At 38.5% G+C, this 25,665-nt stretch overlaps 1 protein-coding gene across 1 annotated transcript in view; it reads left to right on the top strand.

The window, feature by feature from the left end:
* Positions 1–25,665, top strand: part of LOC134611973 (uncharacterized) — a 184,616-nt gene that overhangs the window by 30,148 nt on the left and 128,803 nt on the right. The window contains exon 7 of the mRNA XM_063456379.1: positions 734–912. Coding sequence (XP_063312449.1) covers positions 734–912 — 179 coding nt within the window. The remainder of the gene's footprint in view (positions 1–733; positions 913–25,665) is intronic.

Genomic DNA, 25,665 nt, shown 5'->3' with positions numbered 1-25,665 from the left:
GTCTAAGCACTGAAATAACTTTATCTTTTCATGGAGGGTGTGTGAGTCACAGCCAGGGGGTGGCTATGGCTGCACAAATAAAGGGATTTAACTCCTAAATAATAGTGAACTGAGCAGTAAGACTACAAGGGCATGCTCAACACACACACAAAAAAACACTTTCCCCTTTAACTGTTAGAGTATATTTTAATTAAATTTAAGACAAGTCGTTTTCCTGGCCACCAAAAAGTGTCTGAAATAAAATCTATTTATAAACAATTGTGAGTATTTGAAAGTGTATTATTTGCTAGTCCATTGGGGCATTATGCTGTACAAAGCCAGTGCAAGGATTTTTGGCTACATAGGCAAATATGTGTATCTCTGAAATGCCTTTTGCCCCTTTTACCCTTTCTTTTGCCCTTTTTGTATAACTTTTTTTGTGTTATTTTCTCAATTTTGTATATTGATTGTCGTTTTTTGTTGTTCTTATCCCTGATTTTGCTTCTTTACCCCCCTTATGTGCTCTCTTATCTATGGTTGCTGTGCCACCTTATGGCAGTGCTGTCCCTGATGCTACTTTTCTACTTTTATTTAGTTCAAATAGTAGTTCAATGTGAAAGGTTTTTTTTTTATCAAGGAAGAAAACTATGCAATTACTTGCATGTTCAATGTAACATTTGTACTCGCTAAAGTCAGTAGTTTTAAGTTACTTTAGGTGGAAATCATGAACTACATTTTGTTTTTCGTTTTGCAGCTGAACATCCATATGAATTATTTATGTACTTGCATCTCCTGATTAAAAACACATTCCCTTCATGGCTAGAAATATTTGCAATGGCTGAACGAGTCATGAGCACTCTGAAAACAGAGGATGTTGAGCTGTTTACTCATCTTCAACACAGTTTCCGAAAGAATATAAATTTCGACCCAAAAGTATGATATTTTGATTTGTTCTGAAATGTATTCAATATGTACAATGTAATGCATGAATATAAATATATGACATAGCTATATTCTTGTTCAGTTTCTTGTCTAGAATTTGGCAAATAGATCAGATTTAGAGATAACAGGTAAGAATTTTGGCTACTATGTTTTTTTACCAGATGTAACCACAAGTGTCTATAATAGTTTGCAGTATTTTCTGCAATGTAAATATTTTCCCCTGCGGGGTGATTAACTAAAAACCGAATACTGAATAGGGCAAACCCATTGAGGAGCATTCAGGTATTTTAATTGTAAAATATAGACATTCATAAGACCTATAAGTATCAGAATTCAGCAAAACAGGCTTGAATGAGCCTGAATCAGGTCTGGATTTCAGCCTGCCTAAACGGCTGAAATCCAAATCTGAATGTTGAACAATGAGCCTAGGTTGGTAAAAGCCGAGCCTGTATCTTGAAAATCAAAACTATTGCCAGTGGACGAATACGTAAAACAATAACCAGTGTCAGAGCGAAGGTTAAGTTATGAGCAGTGGAGGCTGGTCCATAGGGGTAGGTAGGGCTGTGCCACCCCCTCCTGTATTTGTTGCAATAAATAAATTAAATGTGTTGCCATTGTAAGCACTGCTGATAAGTGTATCATTATTATATCTGCAGTTTCCACTACCCTCTTACAGGGCATGGCATCTCATGGGGTTAAGTAGAACCCAACAAGACATAGGGCTGGCTTCCCATAAACTTTAAACTTTACCAGCCCCCACTGATTATGAGGAGGCCAGCATTCTCTAGTCTCCATTCACAGTAAAACATATAAATAAAAGAAAATCAAAGCATTTGGGGGCTCAATATGACCAACATATTGTCTAACTATAAGGAACATTATTTTCTTGCTTATGACTCCAACAGCCCTACCATGGGTGGGGAATATCTAAAAAAAAATGTTTCCTAGTTCAGGCCCTTCTTCTTTGCCATTTCCAGCAGGACTAGACAGGGGTGTCCTCTTTCCCTTTTATTGTTTGCCCTTTTCTTATAGCCCTTCCACTTTTTAGACAAGACTATTTTTTTTTTTTTTTTTAATTCTTTATTTTTGCACCCGATAGGGAAGGCAAGAGTAACACGACTTGTAGGCTTGTGCAGAAGACAAAATATACAGGAACATACATTTTAAATACAAATATAACTCCTTTAGCACATACAACAATTCACTTTATGCATTCTGTATCACTTGCCCCCCATCGAGGGTTTTCGTTTTCATAGTAACATCAGTTAAGTTCCTTACTGTTATATAGGAGAGGCATAGCGAGAAATAGCGTGATGATAAAGCTTGTGCAGTAGTATACAATGTTAGATAACCTCTTCCAGAGCTCCAATTATATATCAGTCCTACAGATAATCCACCTCTGGAATTCCAGGCTACCCGCCTCTCTACATGTATGTTGTACTTCTAGACAGGTCCTGTACCCCGAGCATTAGCCCAAGGACTACCCAAAGTAGGATGAGCCCTAGGGATCCCCGTCTCTCCATCAGGACACATGTCTGTGCTAGGAAGGAACCATATCCATGTGAACTGAGACAATACAAGTAAAAGAAAGACAGAATATAAGAGAACACCCTCATATACCAAGGGTTATGGAAAGATATGAAGAGAATAGAGGAAGAGAAAAGAAAGAATAGAAATAAGGACTAAGGAATAAAGAGGAGGGGGGAGGGAGGGTGAACGAGCTAGGGACCCCCCAAGCAGTGATCGTGATTCTATCCCATCAAGTATCCCCATTGCCCAGACAAGACTATTTCTGCAAGATAGCTGCTTATGATGACATTATATTATTAACTATCACCAATCACATTTCCTCTTTACTCCCTTTATTCAAGTTACTGAATTCATTTAGCTGTCTATGAGGGTAGTTCTCTATCTCTGAACCTGTCAGCTTCTGACACTGGACAGACACAGTCTATCTTTGGGTTCAGCTAAAACTCTTCTTTAAGTATTTTGAGATTCATGTCATTGAAGATCCCGAGACTCTCTTTGCATCCAATTACTCTCCGATGTTTCATACCCTTAAAAGGTCTTTGGGAAAGAGATTGATCTCATGGATTGACAGGATCCACTATGTCATGTCCTGGCTATCTAGCATATTATTATGCAGCGTAATTAGCATAGTTGGTCATGTGGCATGCTCTTCTGGAGGAGGAGAGGTTAGTAAATGTTCAGTCCAAATTAATGTATTCTTATCTTCAAATGTTTTTCAAGTGGTTGGTTAGATAAGTCTCAAAGGTCCCTTATTCATACAATGTGCCCTGCCATTTTTACACCAGTGTCAGTGTAGAATAGTGTTAGGCAGAAATTTGCCTTGACATCTTTACTAGTAAAGACTTTTTTTTAACACTGTTAACTTTCTTTGAAGACCTATGTTTGAGGGGACAGTTTCAGAGGGTCTCATTTAATTGATTTACAATCGCATCTGTTCCAATTTTACAATCTGGGGGCCTGTGCACTATGTCATTCAGTGAATGTAGGATCTGGGGATTAAATGGATGGTGACTCCTGGGGAGACAATTGTGTGGCTGCCGCCAGGGTACTGATTTGTGTTAAATCTCAGGAGCATAAATACAAAAGTATTTTCTGGTGACACACTACCCTAGTCCAACTAATTTGAATGGGAAAACAGTCTTTGATTGTTGTTGAAGACTGTGTGGGCATAATGTTACATACCTGGTGTTAGTATTGGGGGGTATTATCCAGTGGAGATCCCTTTTTGATGCATGTTCTTTTGGCAGTTGTCTTCCAGAGGTTTTTTGTAATAGAACCATGGTTTGTACTACTGTCCTGTCCTTTACAGGGTCTCCCTGTCCAGGCCCAAAAGCGACAGCTAGTACGGTTTGGTTGGGGACCTCTGTTCCTTCCTTTCAAGAGGTCAGAGCCAAGATTGAAGATAACCATTTAATCAATTGAAAACAAATGCTTATATTACCCTTCCCTCATTTCAAATATGGAATCCTTGACGTGACTACTGACTTGAGCTACTCATTTCTTCTTTTCTTCCTTCCCTTCCTTCCCGGCCCTATCCCTTCCAATCCTTTCCTTTTTATTTATTTTCATTCTAGTTTTGTATTGTCAATATGAATAATTAGAAAATGGGATGTGTTCTTACATTCTTTTGTTAACATTGCCCTGCAATCTGTATGATTTTTATGTCTTTTAGATAAGAATTTCGAAACATATATAATACTCGAAGGCTAACCTGACCATAGCCCTAAGTCCTTAAAAGGTGTCTTTCTAACCCCAATTCTAAATTAACTTGTTCTATTGTTCGCTAAATTTAGGGAGTTAGGGACCACACAATTTGAGTCCCAAATTAGAATACAGGTTGTATAGTGACTTATGTATTGGATAATTGCCATTTCAGAAAGGAATACAAGTAAAAATAAAAAGACTATATGATATAGGATTCATTTAGATGGAGAAATTAAATGTTTTGTCTGAGCTAATAAGTATATTAAGTAATCTATATTATTTTTGCAAATTGACACTGTGCGCTTGTAGATATTTAACACTTTAAAACAGCTTGTTTGCATTTAATCAAGATTGATTTTGTGGCTGCTGCTGTAAGCTCTCTCTTTGCATATTCTTATTTCCATTGCATATGCCTTTTATTGCAATCGGAATTGCATTTCCCATCTCACATTTTAATAAATGTATGTGTATTGTTGTAGTGTAGTTTTAATACCCTATCCAGCTAAAATCTACCCATAGATCCAGTTATCAATAAGAAGCTAACATATGGCTAAGGAAGTGAACTGGAATATGCCAGGGGGAATTAATTGGAGAAGTTTAACCAAAGAAATGAATAGGGAAGATATGGCCAAAGGTTGGGATTTTGGGAGTATAGAGCTAGGAAGGTATGCATTGTGAGAAATAGGGATGACTGAATGAAGCAGGGGCAGTATGACTGGTGGGTATGTATTGAAGGAACATGGTATATGTCAAACTTAAATTAGAGCAATATGCCTGGGAGTAATGAATAGCTCTATGATTGGGGAAAGGACATCGAAAGAATATGGGAATGGAGGATGAATTTGGGAAACTGTACAGGGGATGCAACAGGAGGACTATATTCTGTATATCAATTTAGGATTAATGGCAGATATGCAAGGCAAACAGAAAAATTAGAAATTAACTAGGGGGTAATTATAAGGGGCATATACATGAAGGGAGGGGGCAGTAGAGGAAGTGAAATATTAATGTGGGCAAAAAATAATTTGTTGTAATGACGATAGGAGGCCCTATGCAGTGGTATGGGATTAAGAGGTAGGATTTTGGTGAACAGATTTTTGGCTAAGCAGCCTCAGTTTGATGTTGATAAAAAAAAACAAAAAAAAAAACAACAACAAAAAAACGAGACAAGTTTATCCATAAAAATCTTAACTTTATTTTAACTGTTGATTGAATCATTAAGAATAGAATACAATTTTAGGTACTGATTGGGGTGCAATGCTACAGTTCCAAAATCATTTTGTATACCAGTCTGCTCTATGGTTGACACAGGAGAGTTGCTATGGTCAAATAAAAAAACAAACAAGAAAAAAACACACCTGGGCTTGAGCTAAACAATTATTTGGTGATTCCTTCTTCAAACCCCACTCATGACCCCTCTCCAAATCCCAACCCTGCACCTCCCAACACAATTATTGGCTCACTCACAATTACTTACAGACTTTCAGGATACACTAATACTAATATAAAAGAAAACCCTAAGGCGTATTACCGGCCGGATTTGCGCAATAAATGAAAGTTACAAGACAGGCTGAGATCAAAAATACAGAGTGTACGTAAACCGTAGGCAAGTCAAAGGTCAAGAAGTACAGAAGTCAGAATAGTTAGGAAACAAGCCAAAGTCCAAGGGATACAGAAATCAGAATAGTCAATAACAAAGCCAATGTCAAAATATACAAGAATCAATACCATGAACGTGCTCTTGGATAACCATAATGGAAACCATAACAGGGCACAGAGAAATGGTCAAAAAAGGTTTATATAGCTTAAGGTGATTTATGATTGACTGCAGAGGAGCATGTGACATGATGTCACACGCACGTTCCCAGTGGTTAGGAACTAAGGAGTTAACAGAACCCTTAAAAATTCTGACTTGCAGCGGCCGACGTCTCTAATTATTTCAGACTTGGCCGCTGTGTGAGGGGAGTAGGTAAGTGTATATCAGCGGCATTTCCATTTGCCACGTAGGAACGCCGCTGCAACGAGATGCGCCCGCCGGATGCCATACCACTCTCGGAAAGGAGCGGATCCGGTGGGCTCCGTGACACATGCACACACAGACAGACACACAGAGACATGCCCACAGACAGGCACACGCAGACATAGACAAAAAAAGCACATATAGGCAAACATATACACAATAAAAAAGATAGCTCTTGGAGGTTGATTGAGAAGAAGGCAGGTGGCAAATCACTCTATTTGCAAGCTGCCTGTATGGAGAGACAGCCCTACACATCGTGGTCTCCTGCCATTGCTACCATGTTGCTCTGCTCTCCCTGCCAGCACTGGTTTCCTCACTGAGACTCAGTTTGGAGCGAAAAAAAGTGCAGTGATAAAGAACGACAGGGAATATCGCACTCAGGGAGATAAACATTTGGGGATATAGGGCATACATTACTACAGTTAATATGCATATCATCTAGTTTACATAAATAATATTCAGGTTGTATGCACTCATCATGCTGGATACATTGACTTTTACTTTTGTACAATGACACCCCATTAATTTGCCCTATGTGCCTAACTAGTTTTGTTATAAATTATTTGATTTTTGTTTTCCCATTATAGAACTCTGCAAAATATGTTACAGCTTTCTAAATAAACTAGTATTGTCCTTGCAAAGCATGTGTGCGCTTGTGTGTTATTCCTGCTCAGTTTAGACCAGCAGACAGCACCCACCTGTGCTTGTCGGCCTCCTAGTGTTTGTTTGTCACTCCCAGTTTTTTTCTAGCCATCTTTTGAGATTGCCTTCCCTACTCGGGAAGTTTAGCCTCCTCCTGTGTTTGTTAGACTTCATCGTAAAACAACTAAAAAGAAAGTAAATACTCAAAGGCAAATTACATAAAAAATCAGGAATAACATCAGGCAGAGGAGGAAAACCAATTACAAATCAATTAAAAATAACAAGAACAACAACAGGACAGAAATAAGGGGATAGGCATACAAGGCTATTCACTAAAGTTCAAATTTAAGGCCATAGTAGGCAGCAATGCTGTCAGTTCAGCTACTTTGGCCTTAAATTTAAAATTCACTTTGCACTCCAATTCTCACTTTAGTGAATAACCTTGAGAGAGTTTGGGTACTTGGGCCTCAATTTAATGTTGTTGGATACGTTTTCCAAAGGAAATATATATTTTTAGAAAAACTTTCAAATAATTTAATATTATGAAACAATCTTATAGTAAAAGTCTGTAATATTTTTATCTTTTTTTTTAATATATTGGTATATATTTTTATATAAGGTATATGTTTTGATATTTTTAATATGTTGAAAAAAATATTTAAAAAAAAAATGAATTTGAATATATTAAATCATTTGGAAATTGTATTCAACAATAGTATATTGAGGCCCTGGAGCAGGCTTCCCCAAACTCCGGCCCTCCAGATGTTGCTGAACTTGAACTCCCATGATTCTATGAATTAAATAGTTAGGCTGAGAATCATGGGAGTTGTAGTTCAGCAACATCTGGAGGGCCAGAGTTTGGGAAACCTTGCTGCTGAGTGTCTTATAGCTATGCTATCTGGCAGAGGATCGTCAGAAATCTCAATCCTTTGACATGGGAGTCAACCAGTGGATATTTGTAAAGGATAGATGAGCAAAATAAATCACCTGATGTCTAGTACAGATCTTGTTAGTTAAACGACATAGTAATTCATGCATGGTCTGTTGGTATTGGAGTTGGCATTTCAGTTTCGTACACATTACAAGAAACCAAAAATAACAGATCTCAGTTCATATGCAAATTCACTTATTTGCACCATAAAGTTCAGGCTTATCAAACGTGCTTCACATGCATACATTAGATAGTGTAAAATGTGCCCTTTGTCCCTCAAAAGATTCCTTAACCCAATTCTTTTAATCGTGCAGTACCGAGCTATATATGTCATTACACACTACTCTCCAAGGATTCCATATAATCATTTTCTGATGAATAGGAAGAATGAAAAGAGAAAATTTACTCTAGAAATGTGACAGAACAAACACAATGCCTTTATATGTTTCGTGGAGTAGCCCTTCACCCTGTGGAGATCTTCTTAATAAAAAAAATTCTAATAATTAGTTTAGCTGCATTAACCAGTTTCAATACATTATTATTTTCAAGAACATACTATATTATCAGATCACTCCAAATGTATCATATTTCTGAAAAGCATAAAGTTTAGAGTATCCAAGTCCTTTAGTAGTTTACTTTGGTGCTGGTTAAGTCACTTGATCCTTTGGGTATGAGATGTTTTAGAGCATACCATTTTTATTACTACCCAGAGAGTGTTTGTAGTCACACAGATTTTGTTGTTTTTTATGCTGAGGGGAATGTGATGCTCTGTTAAGCAAAGTATCTTATTTGTGTCAAAAATGTACTTTAAGCTTCCTTGGCCAAAATTCTCACAAACTGCATTCGTGGTGTTTTCTGGGTAATTAATTGTGCACAGTTTCCCCTCTGCTGAGTATCAGCATATGTTATCAATGCAGTAATTGCAACAGCTGATTCAGGATTGTTTGAAGTAGTTAATAACACACACCGCTGTTTAAGTAAAGCAGATGGTAACATTACAACATTAGTAGATTATAGTTGTGAAGCATCGTTCGGTCCTGAAACTCTCGTAGGCGGCCACCTTTAAGATGGAATAATGCCAGCCAAATGTCTTTAGTTATTTTTCAGAAGTTCTCATGCAGCGCCCGATTCAATGGAATACTGCCAGAAATTCTATTTACATCTATTCTGCAAAAGCAGTTATTAATCTACATACTGAATGGCTTAGTGCCAATGAGATACAGAGCCATCATTCTGCACGTCAGCTCAGAGAGGCAACTGAGAGTAGTGAATGTAAATGTAATGTTGTCACCACATTGAGACACAGAAGACTTTATTTAGTTGATAGTAAAAGAAAAAATAACAATGCTTCTCTGGTTTGCAGTGCTAGTTTTGACACACGATCACTGATCAGTGCAATGGCCCACAGTAAATTCACATATCGTCCGTAAGAAACCCAGCCATGGAAAATAATAATAATGAAAGCTTGTATTTTAAAATCGATTACATGTTTTCAGTGTTCATGTGCGCAGCTAGACGGATACAATTTCATGTAGGTCTACAATGTCAACCACATGATTCACAACTAGCATTACCCAGATTGAAAATGCATAAACCCTACCCAGCTCTAATGGAAGCATGTATAAATTAACTCACTATACATCAATAAAATAGCTTAATAATACTCATCTGTGTCTATCACATATGCCATAAACCAACTGCAGCTGTCACATTATTTGTGTCTAATTCAAATTCAAAACACATTTTATATTTAAAGGGACATTCCACTGCTCGAATACAAAATAAATAAAAATCACTGTTCAGTAGATATGTCCCCTAAAAAACATGCAAGCATTTAATTATACATGTTTTATTGGGGGGCATATCTAAAAACAGATTGCAAAACCTGCAAATCTCATGTCTGAAACCTTAAAAAAGATGTTGTTTCCATCAGCTAACCCGTTTTTCAAGTTCCGTTACCTACATTTTGTCTGGCAAGGAAAAAAGTGTGCCGAAAAAAGTCAATACTTATTAGATGTTATTGACAGATGATAAATCGAGGCCAAAATTTGTAAAGTTATTAGAGTCTTTCACATAAACTATACATGATATCAGGAATTATCATCAATAATGTAATTATTTGTGGGAAAAGGAAATTTTGTTATTACTACATTTACATATCCAGGTCAGGTCAAAAAGATGTTGCCTTAAAAAAAAGAATCACACATCTGTGAATCCTGGGAAATGGCATTTAATTTCAAAAAGGCAATCACAGTATTTCTGCTTCTAACCTCTTTAAGCATAGTACTGTTGCCTGCATTGGTAATGTAGCAGGGTTTGTATCTGGGAGCCATTGATGATACCCTCGGCAATTTAACATAAATGTGATATACATAATGATTAAATACTGCCAAAAGAAATGGCATGTGGATTGATAAAGAAAACGTTATCTACAATTAGTTTACTGCAAAATCACTTTGTAAGCAGCACTTTACAAGTCCTGCTTAGGGTTGGCAAGAAGTATCTTTTACTGGAAAGTGTATGAACACAATTCAAAGATTTAAACTGTGATGCCTCAGACTAAATCAGTGGAAAAATTAATCTCTGCTTTCTGCGACTGTCACCTTGACCCAACTTTATGTTAATTAACAAGGCCAGACAATGGCCAAAGAACAGTTAAAAAACATAACCCATGGTTAAGCAATTATTTTTTTTTGCCAATCAATATTTATTGAGTTTTCCAGGATAACAACAGTAATACAGCGTGTACGTGACATATTTAGTACAGTGGTTAGCAAGAGTAAACATATGAACACTAAATTGGCCTACATCTCACAGTAGGGGAGCACGTCTCGCTGCAATTGGTTTCGCTTAGTTTGTCGTGTTTAAGGTTAAATTTAACTCAGGTAGCGTCTTGCCTGGTCGCAGTGTCAAATACCTGTGGACGGTATTATGAGGTCTACGTAGTCTACCTCCCCTTAGTCATCCGTTTAGCTCCTGTCTCGTTTTGGATAGATTGTCTCCCTGGTTTCCCATTGCTGGCATCTAATCGGTCTTTAGGAAGGCTCTGTCCATGTGGGGTTGCCTGGGTTCTACCAGATCCGTGTCTAGTCTTTGGGGGGGGGGGGGATGGGTGTCGGGCTCCCTCAACTTGTCGGTGGCATTAAAGCTATGCGTCAAGTTAGTGAACGTTGTGTTAAGTCCCGTGTGTGTCCAGGTGATGGTTCAGCAATTATAATACACATAAAAAACTACCTCAAGCTAAAGAATAAAGTTTGTGCTACAAAAACCAACAGGGTTATTCACTAAAATGAGACTTCAAAGTGAATTCAAAGATAATTTCAAAGTAGCCAAACTGCAAGTATAGCTAACTTAGAGGATTTTTCAAGTTCACGTTTAATTCCCCTTGAATTCTCTCTTTAGTGAATAACCCTGTAAGTATGCCTGAATATTTTATTTTGTCAGTTTGTGTCATTTACCCCAACACATTATGTCACATTTGGGTTTTTGTCTTTTTGTTCTTTTTAATGTATTCTATCTATAAACAAGATGTTATAGCAGTGACTGCCTGACCTACTCTCTGTGGATCTTTCTTTTTGTACTTTAACAAATAATAAGACAGGTACTTTAGCCAATGGCAAAAGGTTACCAAAAAGGGGAGTGCCATGCTTTTGTGATTTTTTTATATATATATATGTTCCTACTTATGCTAGTTCACTTCCTACTGTGCTGTGTTTGGCTGGATATCAATCACAATGCATCATCGGGCAATTTTTACCACAAGCTAGTCAGTTACAGAGATAGCTGAGATGTCTTGTTCTTGGAGAAAATTGGCAGTTTGTTGACTTTTTCTGTTGAGCACACATATTTATATTAGTGAGTAAGTGTGAACATGCAGAGTGTCTTGAAACTCACAACTGTTTACACAATTGGAAATACATAGTCTGCCGAATTACTAGGTGAGCAAAGAAGAGGATGGGTGTTCTTTGGCCATTGTCTGGCCTTGTGGATTAAAATGAAGGTGACAGTCACATAAAGCAGAGTTTCATTTTCCCCCTGATTTAGTCTGATCCATCACAGTTTAAATCTTAGAATTCAGTTTTCACACTCTCCATTGTAACTGTAATTAATGTGGCTGTCTATCGCTAGGCCAAAGAAATTAGTGATCTGTTAGTAAGTTCAATGAAGGGACATTCACTTAATTTTTTTTTTTAAAAGTGATGTCAAGTGATATTTTATTTGGGGACATTTTGTAGGAAATATACGTTAACTCTCAAATTAAATTTTCTGGATTCAAGGAGATGATCTGACATGGTTGCCAAGAGATTGAGACTTGCCGGTAAATATGTGGCATTGTGCATTTTCAGCCAGGTTTGGAATACATTAAGCACCTCCTGAGTGAATGTAATCTCTACTGAAACCTAAAAACTTTGTGATCCGTTTTGAGAGCCAAACAGAATTTGAAGTGGATTGCCATTTCCTTTCCAAAAGCGCTCTTGGAACAGAAATGCTGGTACTTCATTAGTACAGTAAGTCAATTTGACTAGACGTATACAGGAACATTTCAAGTAAATGTGACTTTTAATAGTAATTGATGAAGGTAACATGTAAAAATAATGCTTAGCGGCTCCCTTAGTAATTAACAGAAGCCTTAACTACTGGCATTTCACTAACACCCTGTCAATATTGTTAAATTTTTTTCAGTTGGTAACCAGCTGCTACTTTGTAACAGTAGCAAAAGGGATTTTAGTGAGTAGCAGCTGGGCAGTAAAAAGTAGTGACAAGGTGTAAAAGTGCCCTAAATTTAGAAAAAAATAAAATAATTGTTATGACCCCCAATTTGGATCTCAAAAAGGGTTTAGAAAGGTTTTCAAAGTCTAAAGTCAGGACCTATTCCTAGATATGATTGACGCTCTGGCGTAGATCTTAAGACATGCAGTTGATATCATTAGAAAGGACACTTCTACTGAAATCAGTCATTTAAGGGGCTGGATATTACATGCTGTAAGCTCAATTGGCATTTGAAATTCTGCTTTGGCCCTGAATGATATAGTGCAAACTAGCAAAATCTGGTCGCCGTAATGACCCAAAACATACAGTTTCACAGCTTATATGGTCTCACTTTCCTGTATCGGGGTATCATGAATCTACTTTGTGAGTTTATCGATTGGCATGATTATTGCTAATGATCAAAAAGATTTACAGAATCTGTTTTAAAATGTACACAACATTCATAAATTTACCTTTTCTAAAGGGTAAAAAAATCAGGCTCGTTAACTTCTATCCCCCATAAATACAATAATGCCATGCATATATGCACATGCAGCCTGATTTGTCTTTGAACAGTTTCCATATCAAGTTCTTTTTGCCTGCATTTTAAGTTTTTCATATCAGTATCACAGATATAAATAAATTACTTACTTAAAAAGCATACAAGCACTCTTGGGCACCTAACAGGTTGGAAAAAGGAGGGTGACTAATTTATTATTATCAATAATATTAGATGGTATTACACTCATATATTGTTCAGTTCCAAGCCAAATTAAATAAGGATATTTTTGAATATGAATCTTCCTCCATTTTCTTCCAATTAAGGTTACTTATATTACTGTCCCATTTTAGGAAGTGAGTGAACATGATAATGTACTGTAACTCTATTATATCTGTAAAATTTATACTGAGATTTTCAATTTTTCGAGTTAATACTTTTTTTTGAATTGTTATATTTTTATTATTTTCATAAATAAGACAAACAAATTACATTCAACAAAGACTTAAATGCTTGACCTTTTTGAGACCCTTATTAATATCATACTTTAAGCTTGTTGTATAAATCTTTTGGGTGTATAATATGCGGAGTTTCCTTAAAGGATCACTATAGTGTCAGGAACACAAACATGTATTCCTGACCCTATAGTGCTAAACCTACCATTTAGGTAGCTTGACCCCCATTAGCCCCCCCCCCCCCCCCCATTAAAGTTTAAAACTCACCTTAATTCCAGCGCCATGCAGGTCCGCCAGCGTGGCTCTGCCCCCTTTGTGATATCATCAAAATGGCTGATTTTTAGCCAATCCAATGCTTTCCCATAGGGAAAGCATTGGATTGGCTAAAATCGGCACGGGGTGGGCCAAATGCCGTTTTGGCCAATCAGGACCTCCTCATAGAGATGCAACTGAATCAATGCATCTCTATGAGGACAATTCAGCGTTTCCATGCAGAGCGTGGAGACGCTGAACGGCAGGGTTGCCTACTGTGCAGCCCTGAGCCAGAAAGCCCCTCCAATGGCCATCTAAGGAGTGTCCCTAGGGGCAATGTAAACACTGCCTTTTCTCTGAATCAGCGGGCTGTTTATCTTAGCTTGCTTATTTAACCACTTAAGTCCCCCTTCCATTCTGCATTGAAATAAGATCTTATTTCAACAAGAGAATATGCTATAGACATTACTTTAGCAACTGATTGCTCACAATTTTTTTTCCTTAGATATCCCATTATTTGTACATCACCTACATACATAGCACTGCAGGAAGCCCTTTACTCTAAGGATCTTAAAGATTTGCTGTGCAGGTAAATTGTATTCAAAATTTAACATAGCAAAAATTTTCAAGTTTCCCTTTGTGTAGAGGTCTGCTATTTTAACAATACCGAAGTTCATCCAACATTTTAGTGAAAGATCTTGTATACTTTTTTCTAATATACTTATACCGATAGTATCGATGACTTTCCACTGGGCCCCTATCTTTTAACTGAGCCCAGACCTTAATTAGATGTCCCATAGTAAAACTTTTGACCCCAAGGTCTTGTAAATTATAATTCTGTGTATCCCATATCACACCAGAGAAGTTATTCTGCTTGATTAAAGAAGATTCAACCCAGTACGAGCTTTCATTAGCTGACTGTTGGATCTGCATCAGGTAAAAAGGGCCAATAATATTGGCTAAATAATAATTCTTCAAGATCTGCAATATAAAAAGTCCCCCCTCTTTAATTTTCGGAGCCATTCTATTAATAGTTATGCAAGGTTTCTTCCCTTGCCATATAAATAAGGAAATGCTCCTCTGGGCTAAACTTAGCTAGCTATCGGGATTTGGATAGGGAGATGTCGGAACAAATACAGCCATTTCGGAATAATGTATGCTTCAACTGTGTTTATTCTGCGGACCCAAGATAAGTGTTCTTCCATCCTTTTAAAGTATAATTCATTTATTTTAATAAGGCCAAAAAATTTACCTCCAAAGTATCTGTAACATCCATTATTTTCTTTAGTCCCAGATAGGTGAACTCATTTTCTGCCCAACTACAATCATAACATTTACGCAGTCAGTCTTTTATATTATCCTGTAAATTAAGGGCCAGAATTATTGTTTTTTTCTGAGTTTAGTTTGTAGTTGGAAAACTCTGAATACTCACCAATCACCTCCATCAAGGAGGACAAAGATTTTTCAACATGCGTAAGAGTCAAAAGGATATCATCAGCATACATGCTGACCTTATATTCCATCTGGGCAACGGGAAATCCATGGATATTGCCAGCTGTTCTTATTTTAATTGCAAATATTTCTACTGATAATAAAATTGATAATAAATACAATAATGGGGAAAGCGGACACCCCTGACGGGTCCCGTTGCCCAGATCAAACCAGTCGGCATGTATGTTTTGCCCAATAGTTCTAGCAATCGGAGCACTATATAAAGCTTTAATTGCTCTGCAGAAATAGTCTCCAAATCCAAATAATTCAAGACTTTGAAACATAAACTCTCAATCCACCCGGTCAAAAGCTTTTTCTGCATCTAATGCATCAATAATCAACTCTCTATGTTCTTTTTTGGCCATGTCTAAGATATTGATTATTCTATGGATCTTCTATATAGAGCTTCGACCAGGTACAAAACCTATTTGATCATTGGGAACCAACGATGACAGATTAATAAATCCATTAAAAGCCTAAGTCATATCTGGGGCTATTTGTAATTTAACAAATTTATAAAAATGTGCTCCAAACCCATATGGACTGGGGGCTTTCTTGTCTTTTAATGTTTCAATTGCACTTATAACCTTGTTATTCTGAATATTTTTATCTAAGGTTGCTTTTTGATTGATACTGATTTTAGGTATTTGTATATCTTTTAGAAAGAGTTCCAAGTTTGTTGGATTACATTTTTTGGAACTGTTATACAATAATTTACAATATCTCTATTGAAACTTGAGCCAATATCCTTGAGAGCTTTGTAAATCTTATCTTTGTGTGTTACTTTATTAATCCTATTGCTTGCCTGTTGTTTTTCTAATTTATTAGTGAGTATTTTATCAACTCTATTACTTTTTATATACCAATTTTGTTTAATTTTTTCTAGATTTTTAGAGATTCTGATCATATTTAGTTCATTGATCTTGTCTTTAATTGATCTTATTTTACTGGCAGTAACTCTCGATGGTGTGATCTTATTAGTTTGTTCCAATTTATATAGCCTCAAATATGCATCCGTAAGGGATATTCCACTATCTTTATTGGCTTGTATCCCTAATTTAATCAAATGACCCCTAATCACAGCCTTATAAGCGATCCATCTGATACTAGGAACTGCTTCTTTCTGTCATTTGATTAATATATTCTCTGCTTGCTGCACTGTTCAGGATGGTCTCATTCAATCTCCACTGTCTTGTTTCTCTCTTTTGATTATCATTAATTTTCCAAATCACCGCATTATGATCTGTCCAATATACTGGTTTTTTTTTGTTTTTTTTTAATTCTTTATTTTGTTGTGCAGGTGTTTACATATCGATTTAATGACGCCACAACAGCGTAAACTTTGACATTGTAGTAAGAACAGTGGCATGCAAGGCAATGCACATTTTTATAGTATTATTGAGCTTAAACAATCTAACACGTTACAGTAAATAATATAAAATAAACAGTACATTGAGGCTAGAGTAAATTAACAGTTGGCACATTCTGCAATGGCATCTGGGGAGTTAATACTGCTAGGGTCTGCGATATAAGCCTGAGGTCAGTGCTGCAACTTAGGGTAACACCTGAGGCTCTCTGTAGCATTAGTCTATTCAGTGTGGTATGGTGCTGCAGGAAATCTATACCGAATAAAGACAGTTTTATATTAGATAGGCAGGAGACTTATGCAGGTTAGATTTCATTATTTATACTAGGACAGAGTGCCCTGATCATTAGGTGCCATCAGCGTTGCATGGATATTTAACTGAAACGAGAACATTGTACCAACAAACCAGGGTTGATGCGCATCAGCCAAATATAGTATGTAAAAGAAATGCAAAGTAATAGCTGGTTAGTGAGTATAAGAGTATCACGCTTTACAGAGTTTATGTTGAAATGCTTGAGTGTACCGCTGGGTAGATAAACAGGTTAGTAAATGCATACAGGATTTAACAGGGCTCTCTGGTGCCTGAGAGCAGGTATCATAGCGTCTATTGTTGGCTGTCAGCCTACCCCGCTAGGAGGCTCAGGGGGTGAGTCTCTCGCCATGATGGTCCCGGTGCCGTGTCTTTTTGTCTCCTGGAGCCGTGTGGGTTGTTTCTGAGGTGCCCGCTGTACAAGGGATGAGGCATTGCAGTGCCGCCACAGGTAGGGTGCAGTCTGGAGTTTCTCTCCAATCCATTGCCGTTGCTGTCATCGTGGGACGACCCTGGCTAATGGTGCCTGTGACTTTTCGGAGAGGAGAGCGACCCGGAGTGTTGGTGCGGCAGTAATGTTTCCTGCGGTTTCCGTTTGATCGGTGAGTGCGTCTTTGTGGGGTTTTGACTCTCTGCCCCGTGGAGCCCATGTTGGGAGTTGTTAGAGCTTTTGTGCGGACCGGTCTCTGCTTAGGCCTACACTCCTCCCGGCTTTTCGTCGTTCCGTTCCCCTTCTGGGGCTGAGGTGGTCGTGCAGCTGTTCTCAGCTCCAGAGAGGCCCAGAAACGGTCGAACAGGGCATCTAGCCTCTTCAAAGATTGCTGGACGATATCAGGGTAGGCTCCTGTTTTGGGTTCATCGCCATGAGGTGGGAGTGCAGCCGCCATCTTGGCAGGGAGAGTTGCGTTTCGAGTAGGTGCAGACCCAGGGGCCCTGCCACTCTGTGCATCTTGTGACTGGCCAGCAGGGACCGGGATAACCCGCACCGGTCCAAGGGGGGGTAGCGGGTCTGCAATTGCCCCCTGCAGGAGCTGTGTCGCATTCCGAGCGGGAGAGCGGCCGTCCCGCCCGCCCGGGCAACGTTCTAGGCCCGACGGAACCCTCGACCAGAGAATGATCCGGGAGGGAGGCAAGAGGGTCAGGGTGCCCCGGCTGGCTCCTGCTTAAGGTGCGCTGCATCGTCAGTCGTTTTGGCTTGCTGGAACGCCTTTCTTTAGCTTACTTCTCCGTTTGGCTGCGGAGCTCCCTTGAAACGCGTCCAGCCGCCATGAATTTCAGGCTCTGCCCCCCCCCAATATACTGTTTTTAATTAAAATTTTCTTAACACAGTTTACTAACTTAATATTACCCACTAATATCAATTCTTGCATAAGAACAGTGTCTATAGGAATATGTGGGTGAAACAGTCGCCAATCAAAAGAGTGGAGAGAGCTTTTGACCTCCTTAGCAGTGCATCATCAATCCGTTTCCCAGGTGGGGTCCTCTTATCCCATTCAGTATCTAAAACACAATTATAATCTCTTGCAATTATCAATCTTCCCTTAGATATTTTCTCTATTTTTTCAAATGATATCCCTAAAAAATGACACCTGCCCAATATTGGGTGAGTAAATATTAACTAAAGTATAAAGCTCATTATCCAATTTACAAATCAAAATAATGTATCTGGCCTGCGGACCACATTCCTGAAAAATTATTTCACAAGCAATATATCTTTTCCTATACATATTGCTATCCCTCTTTTCTTTCCTTCTGCCGAGGATGCCTTTATGACACTTGCCATCTTTTTACCCATTAAGAAGTCGCTATTTGACTCGACCCGATGGGTCTCCTGTAAAAAGCATATTTGTAGTTTTTCTATTTTGATCAACTCTATAAGGGCTGATCTTTTTTTGAGGACTATTAAGACCTTGGGCGTTCAGTTTAAGCATCCTAACCTACCATATCCTAACATATTCGTATCTCTCTCTCTCTCTCGGCGACTAGCTTAAACATTACAAAACATACAACATAACCACACATAAAGTCCACAAAGGACCCAAAACCATTCCCCTTAGTCCAGAACAACCTGTCTGGACTCCGAGCATATGATCCCCACATGCTATACAATACTTAAGCTACAAACCGTAGCTATTCTATGTTAGGTGGCACGATCCAACCCAACCCGGCCAAGGATATATTTTTTCTCTCAAAGAGGAAGAGAGAGAGAAAAAAAAAAAATCAAACAAAAACCAACAACTCACACTCCCAATAATCTTGATAAATGTGACGTGCTAACCCTTATTATTAAATGGTCTGAGTTTTATACATATTTCTAAAACTGGATCCTTCAGTCATTAAATTCCAAGAAACTGGATTTACTTAAGCCTCATATAAAAAACAGCATATTATTAAAAAAATTCTCAATAGAGCTTTTCCATATCCCTATTTTGTGTCCCAGTAGATTGTAAAGAAGTGAACATTTTCTATTTCAGTTGTAAAAAAAGTGCTTCACTCATAACAGTGACATATTTTATCATGGTTTATTTGGGACCCACCCCTGGTGTCAATGATAATAGGCTTATTATATAAAATAAGCCCTCCATCTTGTAATCTGTGATATTTATTCCTTTATTCCACTACAATATTTTAATACCATATTCTTCGTTTTCATTCTAATGTGAGGAGAAAGAGAAAGAGGAAAAACAAAAAAAAACTAAATCCCTGTGATTCATCTAGTGTTTATCAGTTGTCTATTTAAGTGTATTACTCATTATTTCTATTTCTGTGCACCATTAATATTCCCTAATTAAACTCTTCTATTTATACGAGCTTAATCCCGGCTTCAAAGCACATGTTTCACCCCAATCTCATACACCACCTATTATAACCTATTAACAACTAATTGGTCTGAAAAAAAAGTGGCCATATTAACAGACCCTATCCCTATTACTTCTCTTCCTACTCAGTGCAACAATTTTAATTGCAACCATAAAGAAGCCTATCGGGGATTATCAAATATGGCTATATCATTATCCTGCATCACTATTAATTTAATTGGATATCCCCATTTGTATTTAATCAGATTATTCCTCAATATGTTAGTTACTATTCCAAAAGCTATTCTGTGTTTCCTGTTAGTCCATGATAAGTAATAGAATATTTTCAGAAGAACAAGAAAAAAACACTAATTCACCAGCCCAAATGCCCAAATCGGCATTGTGCCAGGAAAAAGACGTACAACCCTATAGAAATGTGCTTATGATTAAAAGGATATATGTAACATAATTTATTAATAAAGCTAAAAACCTTAGTCTCCTGCCTGCTAGGTACACAGGTATAGTAGGTCAAAAATGTCTATGTCAAGGGCTAAAGGCAACAGTCTTGGATAATTCACAAAGGAAAACTGAACAAGAGGTATATATAACCTGCTCTAAGTGAGGTGAAGAGATATCTAACAGAAACTCATCGTAGGTATCTGGCAGGCATGAAGGCACTCGTTACATACTGACAGCTAAGTGCTACCTAAGTAGAATCCCTGTTACCTCAGCATAGCATAGAGCTAATGCCTACTAATACTGCTAGTCCTATGGAGGGACTAAAAGAACAAATAAGTGCTAACCCCCACAACCCAAGTGCATTTTTTAAAATAAAAAAGGAGGGGGGGGGCGGAGCCTGGCTTCCAGGCTGCATGGACGTGCTGAAACAGAGCTCCTGAGCACAATGGCACAATTCAGGGCAAAGACCCCCCCAAAAATGCACGCACAGCATCTGGAGGGTGACAGAAACGTGGGGGACACCCGGGCAAAGCGATGGATACCAGTTATTAACCCACTACTTACCGGGAACCGGCACCAGCAACTAGTAGTGGACACTCACTAGACTTCAAATATATAAATATGCATATATATTTAAATTCTACGTGCGTATTTATGTAATATTTTTACATAATTAAGTTATTTTAGTGATTGCAATTTAAGGGACCTGCCTGCCAACCCAGGCCGAAAGTCCAGAGAATTTAATTTGCTATCACTGTATTTTACCCTGTAACGTTCTACGACACCCTAAAACCTGTACATGGGGGGTACTGTTTTACTCGGGAGACTTCGCTGAACACAAATATTAGTGATTCAAAATAGTAAAACATATCACAGCGATGATATTGTCAGTGAAAGTGCCTAGGGCAGCACAAAACCAGGATACACCACTGCGTATGGTAGCCCAGGAATGAAAATTACCCCCATGATGGCATACCATTTGCAAAAGAAGACAACCCAAGGTATTGCAAATGGGGTATGTCCAGTCTTTTTTAGTAACCACTTAGTCACAAACACTGGCCAAAATTAGCGTTCAATTTAGTTCTTTACTTTTTTCACACACAAACAAATATGAACGCTAACTTTGGCCAGTGTTTGCGACTAAGTGGCTACTAAAAAAGTCTGGACATACCCCATATTGAATACCCTGGGTTGCAGTGGCGTACACACAACCCATGGGGCCCCGGTGCGAAAACTGATCCGTGGGCCCCCCTCCCCCCCGCGCGCGCTTACTCTGCGCGGGCTGGGGCCGCAACACATGGCGGCGGGCACCTGGTCGCAGGGCTGCGACCCCTGCGACCACGTTATGTACGCCAGTGCATGCATAAACACATACACTTAAAGGACCACTACAGACACCCAGATCACATCAGCTCAATGAAGTGGTCTGGGTGCCAGGTCTCTCTAGTTTTAACCCTGCAGCTGAAAACATAGCAGTTTCAGAGAAACTGCTATGTTTCACTGAGGGTTAATCCAGCCTCTAGAGGCTGTCTCATTGACAGCCGCTAGAGGATTTTCTGCGTTTCTCACTGTGAAAATCACAGTGAGAAGACGCTGAACGTCCATAGGAAAGCATTGAGTAATGCTTTCCTATTGGCGGTTTGAATGCGCGCGTGGCTCTTGCCACGCATGCGCATTCGGAGCTGAGAGGCGGATCGGGGCGGAGAGATCCCCAGCGCCAAGGGAGTCCAGCGCTGGAGAAAGGTAAGTGCTTAAGACACACACGCACACATTAACTGACAGACACACACTCAGTGACAAACATACATACACACTCACTAACAGACGCACACAGACACACACTCTAACACTAACACGCACACTCCAACACACACACTAACACACACACACTCTAATACTAACACACACACACTCTAACACTAAGACAAACACTCTAACACTTACACACACACACTCTAACACACGCTCACACACACACTAACACAAACACACACACACACTCACTAACATACACTCACACACACACACTCACTAACATACACTAACACACTCACTAACACACACTCACTCACACACTAACTAACATACACTAACACTAACATACACTCACACTAACACACACTCACACACACACACTAACGAACATACACTCACTAACATACACACACACTAACTAACATACACTAACACACTCACACTAACACACACACACACACTAACACACACACACACACTAACGAACATACACTAACACACTCACTAACATACACTCACTAACATACACTCACACACACACACACACTAACATACACTAACACACTCACACAAACACACACTCACACTAACACACACTCACTAACACACACTCACTAACATACACTCTCTCACACACACACACACACACACACACGTTTTTTTGGTTTTTTTTTTTTTCTATTTAATCCCCCCAGCCTCCTTACCTGTGGGAGAGCTGAGGGGATTCCCTGGGGTCCAGTGGTGTCACCCGGTGGGCAGTCAGTCAGGCTGGCGGGCGCGCGAGGGAGCACTCCCCTGAGTGCTCCCTCTTCAGCTCCCTCGCGCGCCGCGTACTGATGCCGGAGCCGGAAGATGACGTCATCTTCCGGCTCCGGTTTCAGTGCGGTGCGCGAGGGAGCTGAAGAGGGAGCACTCAGGGGAGAGTGCTCCCTCGCGCGCCCGCCAGCCTGACTGCCCGCCGGGTGTAAGCAGGGCCAGCCTCGGGGGGCCCGGAGGTGGCCGGCTCCTGGGCCCCCCAGGAGAAGAGGCTGGCCCAGTGAGTACATACCTGGGTCGCAGGGCGGCCGGGCCCCCTGGTGGGCCGGGCCCGGTCGCAGCCGCGACCCCTGCGACCCCGGTATGTACGCCACTGCTGGGTTGTCTACTTTAAAAATAATATGTACATGTGGGGTGTTATTCAGCGATTTATGACAGATAATAGTGTTACAATGTCACTATAGATACATTTTAAAAATGTATCCTACTTGTACGTATAGCCCTATAACATGCAAAAAAATAGCAAAAAGCATGTAAACACTGGGTATTTTTAAACTCAGGACAAAATTTTGAATCTATTTAGCAGTTTTTTTTCATTCGCTTTTCTAGATGAGTAAAAGATTTTTCACATAAAAGTCAAAAAACATGTATTTTTTCAATTTTTCATCATATTTTTTTCATTTTTTTTTTTAAATTAAATTACATGAGATTATATAAATAATGGTATGTAAAGAAAGCCCCTTTTGTCCTGAAAAAAACAATATATAATTTGTATGGGAACAGTAAATGAGAGAGCGGAAAATTACAGCTAAACACAAAAGTGTAAAAAGATGCCTGGTCGCAAATGTACAACATCGCAAAAACAGTCCGGTCCTTAAGGGGTTAAGGCGTACTCTGAGAGGTATTGAACAAAATAAATACAGCAATTTGGTAATACATATGCAGAGACTGTGTTTAATCGTCCTATCCATGAACCTTCCAAGCCTTTCCATTTCTGGAAATTTTCTTTAAATATGGCAAATATTACTTTAAAGTTTTCTTCTATTATATTATTTAAATTTATATAAATAATAATAAATGTTGAATTACTTTTGTGTTTTATCTTCCTCATTTAAAAGTAAATTATCTACTTAACTCTATGTGCTCTATTAATTCCATTCTTTCTCTCCTTTTCCTCTACAAATTTCATAATAATGCTCTGTGTTATTATTATGTTTTCTATCTAAGTATGAATATTACCAATTTTGTGAAAATGGTACTGTTGCATTCTTTTTCTAGACACCTTCTAGTGTTATTTCAGTATATATACTTTTTTTAATTATTAACCTCCTAATTTCCCTTTGTGTCATGAAGTGCTTATTGAAACCTCTGAGGAGGAGAAAAAAAAATTACATCCAAGAAACAAAGCTTATTATATTATATCATGTTCTATTTGTTTAGTTGTTCTTTAGCTTGTATTGGATCATTGAAGTTGTAGACTTTGTCATCGTGTAAAACTATCAATTTAATTGGGAACCCCCAATGATACGTATTCCTGAGAATTGTTTTGACATCATGAAATCTTCTTCTTGCAGACAGGGTAGTCACGGAAATATCTGAGAAAAAGCTGATGTCCTTATATCCTTCATCTTTTGTTACTTTTTAAAAATAATAATTTAAAAATTATTTTTTATATTTTCACCCTGAGAATTATTATTTATTCTTTATTTTAGTTGTGCAGTTGTTGAACATAATAGTGGCACTGCCACAAAAGCTGGTGCCAACATTTTTCATTCACAGTTGATATCCTTCATCTTTTAAGGAGTTATTTCTTAATTCTCTCATAATCTTATCGTTGAGATGGTGGAGCTGTAATCTGTTTTGGTTTTCTTAACCTGTGAGCCCTTTCTATTGGGCATGATATGTAAGATGTAATGTCCGTTATTGCGGAGAATAGATTTAGTAAATATGTTTCTAATTGCTGGTTTGTGATATATTCCGGGATGCCTCTTATTCTAAGATTTTTACATCTGGATCTATCTTCTGTATCGGAAACTTTAGCTTCCAAGAATTGAATTCTGGATTTTAGCTGCATATTTTCTGCTTGTATTTTACAAAAATGTTTCTGAAATTTAGATATTGCATCTGATTGTTGGGACAGTTGTTGTCCAAGAGTAAATACTTCATTTTTCAGCTCGCGTGTACTGGACTCGAAATCTTTTTATTTTTTATTTTCTTATTAAATTATTCATCATTATATTTAATGAGTTATATGAGTTAAATGTCTCGTTGCGCGCAGCTGGATACGGCAATTATGTTCAGTTAGAAAAGAGGTTCAGATTTCCGTGAATCAGACGGTATATCGCCTCAGAGGAAGGGAAGCTGGAGTGAGAGTCAGCCGGTATGGCACCAGAGAGGGAGGAAAGGTATTCCGTTTAGACTAGGGATACCTTCATCACCATTTCAGCAAGCCGCGCAACACCCACACGTGTCGCACATACATGCCTCACGTCATCACACACCTGTTGAATACCCTATCCAACTACAGCAGAGTGCATCGTAATACATAAGAAGACAATTGCAGGACATTTGAAAATACTGCACTTTTTTTTAAGCTAACATAGTCACATCAGACTAGGGATACATATCTAAATGCTGAACTAATCTGAATCTTTTAAGCTGAAAAGATCATCTAGACATGGAGAGTACTGATTATAAAATAATGTGTTCATTATTTGTCAACATAAAACAACATAAAGTTAACATAAAATAGTGGATATGTCAGGCAGAACTAACGAACAGTATGACTAGAAAGCACTGGGAGGCTATTACGCATGCGTGGCAATATGTTACGCTGCGCTAATCAGCATCTCCTCATAGAGATGCAACAAATCAATGCATTTCTATAGTGAGTGTTTAGCGCCTCCATGCAGAGAGTGAAGATTCTGGACACAGGTGCTGCACACTGTGCAGCTGTCAGGATGGTATAATCCAATACCCAGAATTAAATTTAAAAAAATTAACTTAAAAACTAAATAAACGTATAAC

The sequence above is a fragment of the Pelobates fuscus genome, chromosome 1 (genome assembly GCF_036172605.1).
Source record: "Pelobates fuscus isolate aPelFus1 chromosome 1, aPelFus1.pri, whole genome shotgun sequence".
Classification (NCBI taxonomy): domain Eukaryota; kingdom Metazoa; phylum Chordata; class Amphibia; order Anura; family Pelobatidae; genus Pelobates; species Pelobates fuscus.
This window is presented reverse-complemented; position numbering and strand designations above follow the sequence as displayed.